A 12,517-nucleotide genomic window follows, 5' to 3' on the forward strand; every position below is an offset into this window, starting at 1 on the left:
TTATCAGTTTAACCTTTTAAGCTTAGTCGCGAGTAAGTGAGTTATAACATAAGTATAAATGTTGTTTAGATTAATATGAGTTGGGGAGATAATCCATTGATGGAAACATGTTTCAGATGGGTAGTTATAAGATGTTAATGCGAAGGGTATTTTTGGAGAATGTAGATTGGATATGATTCATTTACGGAAGAGTCATATAAAGTTTTGAGCAGTTTAAATTATCATAGGGAAGGAATGATGTGTGGATGATATTATGTTATATTTTGTTTTCATGTAGACCATCAACAAATGAGATGAAGATGTAGTAAGAATAGGCTCCTTACCAGGATTGATGATTTGATGGATAAGTTAGTTAGCGGGTGCATGTGTGATTAGTTAGATAGAATTGAGATCGGGATATCATCAGATTCAAGTGAAGTTGGAGGATGTACCAAAAAAAAAAACTACATTTATGACTCATTGTGACCAATATGAATATTCGATGATGCTATTTGGAGTATTTATGGAGTACACGAACAACATTTTCCATCCGTATTTAGCTCGGGTTGCTGTAGTATACATGGGAGACATTTTTATGTGCTTTGAATCAGATGAGGAACATGCAAAACATTTGCGGATTGTGTTGCAGACTTTAAAGGAGAATAGGTGGTGTGATATGATGTCTAAGTGTGAATTTTGATTACGAGAAGTAAGTTTCTTGGGACATGTGATTTCTAGTAATGAGATAGCAGTTAATCCTTCTAAAGTGGATGCAGTGTTTGCAACGAGAGGCTCTGAAGACGGGTACGAGAAAAAAAAAATTAAGAGCTTAAAAAGAAGTTGACGACGATGCCGGTGTTAATTTTGCCAAAGGCAAGTCGGTCATTTGTAGTATTTTGTGATGCGTCTAAAATATGTTTGGATGGTGTGCTTATGCAAGACGGTCGGGTTATGGCTAATGCTTCAAGACAACTAAAAATTCATGAGAGGATTTTTTTTTTTGGCACAAGATTTAGAATTAGCAGTTATGGTAATTGTACTTAAGTGTGGAGGAATTATTTGTATGGGTCGAGGTTTGAAGTGCGTAGTGACCATAGTAGTTCACGATATCCGTTTAATCAGAAAGAGTTAAATATGAGGAGAAGGAGATGATTGGAATTATCGAAGGATTATGATTTTTAACCGAGTTATCTTCCATGAAAGGCCCATGTAGTAACGTATGCCATGAGTAGGAATTCCTTACACATGTCAACACATATGGTTAAGGAAATGGAATTAATAAATCAATTCCAAGACATTAGTTTAGTTTGTGAAGCGACGCCTGATATTGTGAAGTTGGGTATGCTAAAGCTGACGAGTCAAATGTTAGTAGAGATAAAAGAAGGGCGGAAAACTGATTTGGAGTTAGTTGACTGTTTAACACTAATCAACCATGGAGAGGAAGTGAATTTCAAAATAGACGAGAATGAGATTACGATGTTTTGAGATAGAGTTTGTGTGCTGAATATGCCGGAACTGAAGCAGAGCATCTTTGAGGAAGGTCACAAAAGCAGTTTGAGTATACACCCGAGAGCCATTAAGATGTATCGAGACCATAAGGATATATTGTGGTGGGCAAGTGTGAAGAAAGATATAGCTGAAGTTGTGTGTGCTTGTATAGTCTCGCAAAGGTCAAGGGTGGAACATCAAGAGTCGTCGAGGTTAATGCAACCTTTGTGTATTCTAGAGTGGAAGTGGGACAATATTTCCATGGACTTTGTTGAAGATTTGCAAAATAACGAGAAGTGAAGAACTTAAGAGGCAAGGAGATTGCATTAGTGAAAGTGACATGGGAGGACCAGCCCAAGGAAGCATAACATGGGAGCTGTAGAGTTAGATCAAGAAGTCCTATCCAGAGTTATTTCCTTCAGTCAATTTTCGAGGACGAAAATCCTTTAAGTGGGGGAGAGTTGTAACACCCCGAAAATTACATGTATTGATTTAATGAAGTTAATTAGAAGAATTCTTGATTTTGTTTATTATAATGGTGTTATGATGCTAGAATATTATGTTAGATATGAAGAAATAGATTTATGATGATTAATGACGTGCTAGGAGGATTATTATGATGAAAGCGAAAAATAAATAAAGTAATATAGAGGCGGCGGAAGGTGTAGAATAGAAGTTTTAATTAAGTGGGGGAGGGAGAAGTAAAAATAATGGAAAATAAAATAGAAAGAATAATAGTACGAGGCTAGCCCAAGTATAAATAGAGAATTAACAATCAGAGGTCTTTCTTTTGCTGAAACGTAGAAGCAAGAGAATAAGAGAGAAGAGGAGGAGAAAACCCTAGTTTCGGAGAAGAGAGCCGGAAAGCTGTGACTTCGAATATTCGAGGTAAGGGGGAGATTCTTTGCACTTTAGGGTATCTTAATCTATGATGGGATTGTTGTATTAAATTTTAATATGTTGTTGCTGTTATTGTGTAAATTTGAATGAGATAACGAAGATGAATGAATTAAAATACGATGTTGAAAGATGAGAATTGAGGGAGAACTAGTTTAGGTTTTGAATGGAGTTTTTAGCCTTAAAAGAGTGGATAATCCGGTAGGTTAATGAAGAATTAATGTTCTAATGATAGAGTAATAATAGGGTGAAGATTAGGGATGTTTTTGGTGAATTTAGGATAGAAAAACGGAGCCAAGGAGGCTCCCTTGGCAGAAAATCGCAGAAAAATCTGTGATTACAGCATGTCTGATGCTGTCGAAAACATGAAGCGATTCCCATGATCATGAGGCGATTTTGACAGAAATCTGTAATTTCAGTATGTCTGATATTGTCAAAATCATGAAGCGATTTCACATATCATGAGGCGATTTTGACAGCAAGTGTCAAAAAGTTTTGCTATCAAAACATAAGTTAAAATAAAAAGAAGTGATCCTTAGATGAGAGGGGTTTAATTAAGGGTCATGAGAGTAGTTTCATAAGCTATAATATATTCAAAATAAGACCAGTATCAAGAGTATTAGAGGAGAATAAAGGTGAAGATAAGAATAATTAGAAAATCAAGAACTATAGCAAACCAAGAATACTAAGATAGAAGTCTAAGGTAGTAGACGACAGTAAAGATGAACTAATACATGACGATGAGATCTTGAAAACTGAATAAGTTAGTCGCATAGATGAAAACCATTATGTGGGGAATGGAATAGTGAAAGTCGTAAAGAATGAGAATGAAGGATATAATGTATCTATAGGAGTAAAAGATGAAGAGAACGAGGGTAAATTAAGAATGGAGGTGGGATCTAAATATGATGTTGGTTTGACAAAAATGTAAACTAATATGTACATATGATGTTAACCGATGGATGCGATATTCACGTTATAAGATGATGAGGTATGATGATAGTATAAATGTCGAATGATGATGATGAACGACGTAAATAAAGATGCTTATGAAAGACTTAACGGGAAAGTAGAGGGAGATGTAAGAGGGTTATTCATGAACTAATAAATATGAAAATGATAGTAAATTATAGTAAGGGATGAATATAGCGACGAGGCTTTATGAAGAGTGTGAACTTAGGAAAGTTGTCAGGTTGATGCGGAAAGGAGTCAAGGTAAAAGGGTAAAGATAAAGACACGATGAGGCGTAGGTGAATGAGGATTAGAGAGGAGTAGGTTAAATAAAGAGATGTGGTGAAAGATGTGATAAATATCGAGTTACTTATGATTTATGATACAAGATCATAACAGTAGAAATAACGAGGATGAATTTAGAGAATTGATTACAATGTTGGGGTTATTAGGATGAAATGTAAACTGAGATAGGAAGTTGTGAACAAATTAAATGAATAGCGTGAGGGGTAGTAAGAGCGGTGAGTCAGGATATGAACCTAATAGAGGAGAGTAAGATGAATGAGAAGGAAGGTAAGGGATAAGATAAGAAAAGATGATTGTTTTAGGAATAGTTCATAAACAAGAGACAAAGATAAAGAAGAAACTTAGAATAAAGATTGAGTCTAATGATTTAAACTATACTTTTAAAGGTACAAACCAAGTAAAATTAGTGTATAATGTTAGAGGACTAAGGTAATAGACGATAATAATGATGAATTTAATAACTGATGATAGGGTCTTATGACTTAATAAGTCTAGTTGTATGGACAGAAGTTATTAGGAGGAAAGACGAGGGAGTAGTAAAAATCATAAAGACCTAGGATGAAGGATAAGGTAGGTTACTAGGAGTAAATGGTGCAAAGAATGTAGAAGAAACCAAGGATGAGTGTAGGTTCTAAACATGACATGAGTTCTAATAAGAGAATGAGTTAGATATAATCAGATGAACATATGATGTTAATTAACGATAATGTGTTAATGATGATGTATAACGACTTTATGATTGTTAAAATGACGAAAGACGAAGAATGACGAAATTGAATAATGACGAAAGATGAAAAATGACGAATGACTATGACGTAAAGATGATGTGTTGTTTATGTGTCTTTCTAAATGATGTTTGGTGAGTCTTCATGCATCATATCATACTGCATAATGACGAATGACGAATGACGAATGACGAAATGTATGTTTCAGTAACACATCTCTGAACTACATTATTATGACGATAGGATCCGGTACCGGCATGCATGTAGGTCTAGGAATGAAGTACGTTGCATATAGGTCATGATAGGTGAACTGTGATATGTGCTAATGATGTGAATATGGTATGTGTTAAAGGTGTGCATAAGATGTATGTGTTAATGATGTTTATGAAATAAATTGTATGAGTATCATGAGGAATGATTGATGATGATATGATGAATAATTGATGACGATGTGAATGAAGGACCAATGATGATAAGATTATCTGCTTTATTATTCATGTACCCCAATTATATGTTATGTTGTGAATTCTCACCCCTTTGTTGTTGTTTGTGTGTTTTGGTGTCTGTATCCTTGGGGTACATACACTCAGGACAAGGAGTTTTAGCTTTGCGGGACGCTCAGAAGGTGGTAACGGGGATATACTCATGTAGTTATTATTTGTGATATAAAGTAGTCGAATAAATACGTGCTCTGATCTGTAACACTGGGTTGGGTTAAACGTTGAATGTCCCTGAATTATGAAGTTTAAGCACTTTGATGTTCTATGCTATTTTTCTTAAATAATTTTGAAGACAAGATATTTTATAATATTGAAATTTTTATGAAGGATCTTCCGCTGTTGTATCTGATTCTTTATCATTTTATTACATAGTAAGATTAATGAATGTGTGTGACACCCTTTTTACTTAAAACCATGATTATTATTATGTAAAATTATCGTCGGGAATTAGGGTGTTACAGCTGGAGCGTAGCAGCAGGGCAAGGCCAACGTGGCACTCTCCTATTGGCCAGATTATAGGCCGCCTTACCACGCTATTAGCGTGAGTTGCGCTATTAGCGCAGGTGTAAAAATGCAGGCCCATTTAAATAGCATTCTTCCCTCTCTCTACATATTATTCACTATTCCATTGAAACATTTTATACATTTCTAGAGAGAGGTTAGAGCTATTTCATAGAGAGAAACACAAAGCAAGTGATTAAGGAGTAGATTCAACCCTAGATTCATTGAGACATCAAGGATCTTGGCATGGAATCTTCATCTTTCCTTCATTCCTTGCATTAGTTTACATGTCTATATGTAACTATCACCTTCTTTGTAGTATTGAGGTAACTATCAAGCTATTATGTAATCTTTTGATCTTTTAATATATAAGGTTCTAGCTTAATGATTCAATATTGTTGTTATTCTTGCTTTTAATGCTTTCAAAGAGATTCAAGATGATTTGGACACAAACTCTTGAATCTAGAACTAGAATAACAATCTATCTTATGTTATATCACTCTTGACAAGTTTGTAAACCTTTGATAATTACTTTTAATCAAGATTTTAATGCTTTCGGATACTTAATCAGGCTGGACACGGTCGATTAAGTTATCCGATCGACTTTGTTATCGTTTAAGGAATTTGGACACAAATGTTTAAACGCTAACTTGGAAATAACGATGTCGCTTTGGACACGAAGGATATTGTAGAAATGATTGTAATAATATTGGTTATAAAGCTAGAGTCTGTTAATCGATCGAGAGATTGCTGCTGTTATGCTTGCTCGTTATCTTAGACCGCAAGCGAAATAGTTCGATCCCCTCTCGTTTTTACTTTAGTGTCAAATATGGATATAGTGTTACAAACAAACAAATTATATCCAAACCCTTAATGTGAACGATTGTGTAAATGCTTATGATTAAACGTAACTCCCTGTGGAAACGATCCTATATATACTCACGTGTACATAGTTATATGACGTGTAGGAAAAATCTTACATCACGGTGCCATGTTCAAACATGCGTCTCAAAGACCAATTACCGTGAAAAGGCAGAAGCTGGAAAACATGGCTTCTAAGGTAACGTGATTTTTTGCCGTGATTTTACATTTGCCAACGCCATACCAAACACTCTTAGTCGCATTACATGATTCCTACTTAATTACTTGATTCTACCGATTGACTTAATGACTTTTAAACTTTGATCCCAACCAAACAAGAGAATTGGGAGCAAGGTATATGAGAAAATGTGTTATTGATCAATTTATGAACTAGTGATTACCATGTAAAAGTAAAATATGTAAAATGACAAGAATTTTTCAAATGCAATTTTAACTATGATAGCTTTTCTATTTTAGTTACTCTTTCTATTGCTTAATATAACTGAAAATGTTATATTGTGTACTTTTTTTAGCTTGTTTATTTCGATTCTATGATTTAAGTAAAATATTGTATAATACTAATTGTATTGATTGAAGATGAACTTATACAACTTAATTTATTCATATCATGATATGAGCTTCAACAAGAATGATCAAAAAACATATGATTTGAACAAAAGCATTAAGACATTATCTTCTTGTTACAGAAAATAATAGTTAATGATGAAAAGTTTATTTCCCAAACTTGATTCTTATAAAGAATTCTGATAAATTTTAATTGAAAAACATGTCAAAAAATATTTCATATTTTAACGCCAGAGATACATATTTGAACCATCCGTCCTCGCTCGCACTTTACATAAACGGTGTCACAACAGCTCTTCTTTATCTTGCTTTCGCTAACGAACAAGACGGTATAACTATGACCTATGTACGTTTATAATAGGTGTTTATCTGAAAAATTATGTCATCGTTGGAGCATGGATTCGAACTCGCAATATTCCTTTCCTATGCACTCAGTATGCGTGAGCACAGTGAGGCTTTATCCATTAAATTTTCTCCACAAAATTTTCATTCTCAACAACAATGGTTTGTTTTGACATTTCTCTGAGGTTGTTTTATTCTAACCGTTATAGCAACTTCCATAGGAACCTTATACTTTTTCTGATTAAAAAATGTTTCATTTAGAAATTGCAAACCATTAAAGCAACTACCACAGGAAGCCTGTAGTTTTTCTACAAAAAAATGTTTCAGTTAGAAATTGCTTACATTAGGACATATTATGAATTCAATTCAAGAGAGAAAGCTTGTAAACAAGATAGATTGATATATTGATTCTCCTTGATCTATTGAACGAAATAAATTATATTAGTAGAGTACAACGATACAACGGAAGAATTTACGAACTACTCACAACACCTAGGTTAATAGTATAAAATAGCAAAATATATATATGTAGGATGGTATTTGACTTGCTTATTTCATCGAATGAACATGTAAGAGAGTCTTGACTACCAAGTCGTTGTTCACTTGACTATCAAGATGTTACCAATTATAAAAGATACATACTAAATATAAAAGATATTTACATATTTCAATAAAGATTCATATTAAATATAAAATATATTTATATATTTTAATACATCCCCGTATTTGAAACTAGAGGATGCCGGATATTGAGACAATGTCAAAAGTAAACAAAGAGTTGTCGTGGAAGGCCCTTGGTGAATATGTCAGCTATTTCGTATCAAGAACGAACATATTACACATTAACTTGGCCACGGGTAACTTTCTCGCACACAATAAATATCCATCTCAATGTGCTCAGTGTATTGATGTTGAAAAGGATTACTTGAGAGTTACACTGCACTTTCGTTATCACAGTAGACTAATGTGACCTTCGAGACATGACAAGGTAGTTCCAAAAGAAGATTCTTAAGCCAACACAACAGGTTTTCTTTCCCATCAATTTGCACATGTAATTGGAAATAATGCAATACACAACTCCTCAACCTGAAATAATAATAGGTTACATACCTTGACTAGATCATCAGACAAGTGGCATGAATACAAACTAGGACCGTTGTAAAGGAAAAATACTGTGTCATACATATTTATAATTCAATGAATCTGATGTGACTCTAAAAAATAACCATTGCAACTTTCTACATATATTTTGGAAATTTTTCTTAGAGTTGGTGTAGTGATGTAGTTTCAATTTATGGAGCTGCTGTTTGGTAGAAAGGTTGTAATAATTGTATTGATTGAAGATGAACTTATTCAGCTTAATTTATTCATATCATGATATGAGCTTCGACAAGAATGAACGAAAAACATATAGGCATTGAGGCATTATCTTCTTGATACAGAAGACAAGAGTTAATGAAGGGCTTATTTTCCAAACATGGCACAAAAATCTGATAAATTTTAATTGAAAAACATGTAAAAAAATAAGCCAGAGCTTATCGTCCTCGCTCGCACTTTACATTAACGGCATCACAACAGCTCTTCTTTATCTTGCTTTCGCTAACAAACAAGACAATATAATTATGAGTTATAAGAGCTTATCAAATGTTTTCTTTCGCTTAAAAAGAAGCCTATGTACGTTTATAATAGGTGTTTATCTGTAGAAATACTTAGATCAAGTAGCTTCTAAAAATGATCAGGTATAAACAAGTTCTTATTTGCATATCAGAAACAACTATGTCATTTTTTAAACAAGTATTGATAAATGTAAACTTTTTATGGCAACATATATGCATATTCTTCCATTCCAGACCAAATACTGAAGAAAACTTGGAAATAAGCAAATGGTTTAATCCTATAATAAAAATATATCAAAAGCTACATTAATAAACTAGGCCAAAGTATTTTTTCCTGAAAGTCACCAAACAAAATCCAGAATCAAAGGCAACTTGAACAAAACTTTAACAAACAGCATTCACCATATGCAATTCATGAAACAAATTCAAAACTGAGAAACAGAACCTAAACCTAAGCCTCGGTAACGGGATACTCAAACACAACATCTTTGCCAGATAGTTTCCTGTAAACAGCGGAGAATGTCTCCAACTTGTATTCGGTATTGTTTCTCTCCTTTGGGTCCAAAAACACCTGTATCAATCAAAACCACAAGAATTCAATTAAAATTAAAATCATTTCTTATTCATTATCTAAGTTTTGGTTGATTGAACGCAACAGGAGTAACTTTTGGAAGTTATTTGGCTGTTATGACAGTTTACCTTCATGATCTTTGATCCATCAACTCGGTACCTAGTGCGCTTGCCAACAATCTCGGCAGGTAACACAACATCCTCAAGCATTGCCTCGTGGACAGCAGTAAGTGTACGGCTACGGGGGCGCTGAGCAGCAGAACCTTTCTTTGGAGGACGAACAATCCTCCTGGTGGCAATCAGGATAACATCCTGCAAGTTAAAGGTTCATTAGTATACAACAAAATGAAGCATCATGCATATAATGGTATGGTATCATAAACTAACTACCCTACAGTTTGATTTAAAACTGCTTCGAATAACCTCTACTCAGCGAGAATTACTATCAACGGTTTAAATTTGAAATCAAAACATATTGGTAACAACAGAGTTTAATTTTTTAACTCAATAATAACCGTTTAAGCACTGTGTTGGACATCAGAAGGTTTATATACAACATGACAGCATGAAAGACTCGATCAATCTCAGAAACTAACTAACAAGAGCATAAACAAATTACAGAAATCGAAAACAGCCAGTTCATAATGAAATTCCAATCATAACAAAATTCCAGTCACAGTTACCATCGAGAATGTGATTGAGGGAAATTACGGTGCTATAGTAAGTTAAACAAGGTTTCAATTAAGGATCAAAAGACAATGGAGTAGTTGACAAATAAAAGAGCACCGGAAACTGTAGTGTGACAAAAACCTAATGACTCTATACAGAACAAAGGTAAATAAGAATTTGTATACCTTGCCGCTGAATTTCTTCTCGAGCTCCCTAACAAGCCTGACATGGATTTTGCGGAATCCCTTCCTCAATCTATATGGGACATGGATAACCACAGCCTTGCGGTTGCCAGAAACATCGACTTGGCTGTAGATTATGGAAAATAGTAGATACATGAGACATAGAAAAAACACATGTATCTTCTTCATACAAACAAAAAAGCAAGCATGCTTACACTGCTGAATTGATGTATAAATCTTTGAGCTCACTTTTCAGCTCGTGGTTTGTGTTTTCGAGATCAAACAAAGCCTGCAACAACAACAAATTTTAAATAATTATAATTTTATTGTAATTTGTAAATAAACTAACAATAGTTTATAATAGTAATCAATTTATAACAACCTGTCCAACAGATTCCTCAAATTCAGTTGGCTCAGCACCTTTGTCCTTGCTGATTTTCTTCCTTGATGTGAACATCTTCAAACCTATATGCAAAGTTAGAACTCATGTTAATTAAAAAAAAAAAATAACAAGTGAACACAGACAAATAATAAACTAGAGTTCATCTGAATATCTAATAACATGATATTCAAAATCAGCTATAACCAAATAAGTTCTGATATAATCATACAAGTTAATCAAATCAAATACTACAAGTCTTCTAACTAATGTAATAATTAAAACTTGAATGACATTTCAAATGACTTGTTTGGATTGGCTTATTTGACCCTCTTTACTAGCATAAACACTTCTGAGAGACTGTTCGGGAAAACTTGTGAAAACAGCTTATAAAGTTATAAACTTATAACACGTTCATAAGCTGTTTTCAGCTTATTTTCTTAAGCCCCCTAAGATAGATTATGAAAACGGCTTGGAGCTTATACGAAAACATTCTAACTTCATTTTAACTTCTATTATAGAGATGGCTTATACATGTGCACTTGTTAGAATGTTTAGGAGAACTTGTGAAAAACAGCTTATCACACGTTTATAAGTTGTTTTCAGGTTATTTTCATAAGCCCCATAACATAGCTTATGAAAACAGCTTATAGCTTGTACGGAAACAGTCTAACTTCATTTTAACTCTATTATAGAAATAGCTTATACCTATGCACTTGTGAGACTATTTAGGAGAACTTGGTGCATAGGTATAAGCTATTACCTAAGCTATATTAGGGGGCTTATGAAAACCGCTTACAGCTTATACAAAAACAGTCTAACTTCATTTTAACTTCTATTATAGACATGGCTTATACATGTGCAATTGTGAGACTGTTTGGGAGAACTTGTGAAAACAGCTTATGACACATTCATAAGCTGTTTTCAGCTTATTTTCGTAAGCCCCTAAAATAGCTAAAGATAACAACATAGTAGATTATACAAAAACAAATTGATGTTATCTCGTCTTGTATTATAGGCCAGTTTCGATCGGCTTATTTTTGAACTTGTGAAAAATAACATATGCAAATAAATAAGCTTTAGGTTAATCCATAAGTTCTCACTAACAAAAATTATATGTTCATAAGTTGTTTTTTATAAACAGACTTAAACAGGCTTATGAATGATATATTAAAGCTTATTTATCAGCATAAGCTAAAAAATAGGTCAATCCAAACAGGCCCTAGAAATGTAGCTTATAAAAACACGCTTATGCTATAATCTGCAAATTAAGTTGTTCATACAAACATGTCCCAACTGGATCTAATTATGAAATGACATAATTAGATCAAAACATTTCACAAGTAAAACATGACATTGTTTAAAGTACACAAAAAATGTAGACCCATTTAATCAAATCAATTAAAAACACAGTCTTTAATTAAAAAACATCAAAATCTCGTAAATTCTCAAACCAAATTACATCATTTAAACACAAAATCAACGAACAGAAACAAAGTATAAGGAAAATGAAACATAGATTGAATCAAAGAGACAAGAATCGAAGGAAGTTGTTACCTTTGCAGAAACGAAATCGAAGGTTGTTCTTGTTCAGCCGCAGAGAGAGAGAGTGAGAGATAGAACAACACTGAACGAAAAAAATTAGGGTTTATATGTTTTTATTTGAGAAAGATATTTTTCATATTCCGAAAATGCCCTTGGTTTTATTTTTTTGTTAACTGAATAAATTGATGTAAATGGACCGGGTTGGTATGGGTCACTAAACCCATGAATACCCTTAGGTTTTGAATTTTGATTGTTTCTTTTCCCACCCGCATACTTCTCCGTAGAGTGGGCATGGTTCGGTTCGGGGTGAAAACTGAACTAAACCGAACTATTTTAAATTGAACTAAATTGTTCTGAATCGTACTGAATTGTTATTATTGATACCGTTGAAAAACATATAAAAAAAAACAAACGAAATCGA

The 12,517-nt window shown here is 33.5% G+C and overlaps 1 protein-coding gene across 1 annotated transcript; it reads right to left on the reverse strand.

Annotated features, from left to right (window-relative positions):
• Positions 1–9,011: 9,011 nt before the first annotated feature.
• LOC146913203 (small ribosomal subunit protein eS7z-like) lies at positions 9,012–12,182 on the reverse strand. Its single transcript, XM_085716435.1, has 6 exons — positions 12,109–12,182; positions 10,555–10,637; positions 10,388–10,461; positions 10,176–10,299; positions 9,451–9,633; positions 9,012–9,322 (listed from the first exon to the last, which is right to left on the reverse strand). The coding sequence occupies exons 2-6, from the start codon at positions 10,627–10,629 to the stop codon at positions 9,203–9,205; spliced, it is 576 nt and encodes a 191-aa protein (XP_085572561.1). The 5' UTR covers positions 10,630–10,637; positions 12,109–12,182; the 3' UTR covers positions 9,012–9,202.
• Between the last annotated feature and the right edge of the window lie 335 nt (positions 12,183–12,517).

This window comes from Medicago sativa, chromosome 6, assembly GCF_051527215.1.
Source record: "Medicago sativa cultivar Bolivia chromosome 6, Bolivia_mono, whole genome shotgun sequence".
NCBI classification, from domain to species: Eukaryota; Viridiplantae; Streptophyta; class Magnoliopsida; order Fabales; family Fabaceae; genus Medicago; species Medicago sativa.

Bases quoted from the DNA above. Each gene is read 5' to 3' on its own strand.
- LOC146913203 (XM_085716435.1), bottom strand. From the start codon at position 10,629: ATGTTCACATCAAGGAAGAAAATCAGCAAGGACAAAGGTGCTGAGCCA. The intron at 9,634-10,175 runs GTATACAAATTC...TTTAACTTGCAG, and splicing joins AGAAGAAATTCAGCGGCAAG to GATGTTATCCTGATTGCCAC. The intron at 9,323-9,450 runs GTAAACTGTCAT...TGATTGATACAG, and splicing joins ATGGATCAAAGATCATGAAG to GTGTTTTTGGACCCAAAGGA.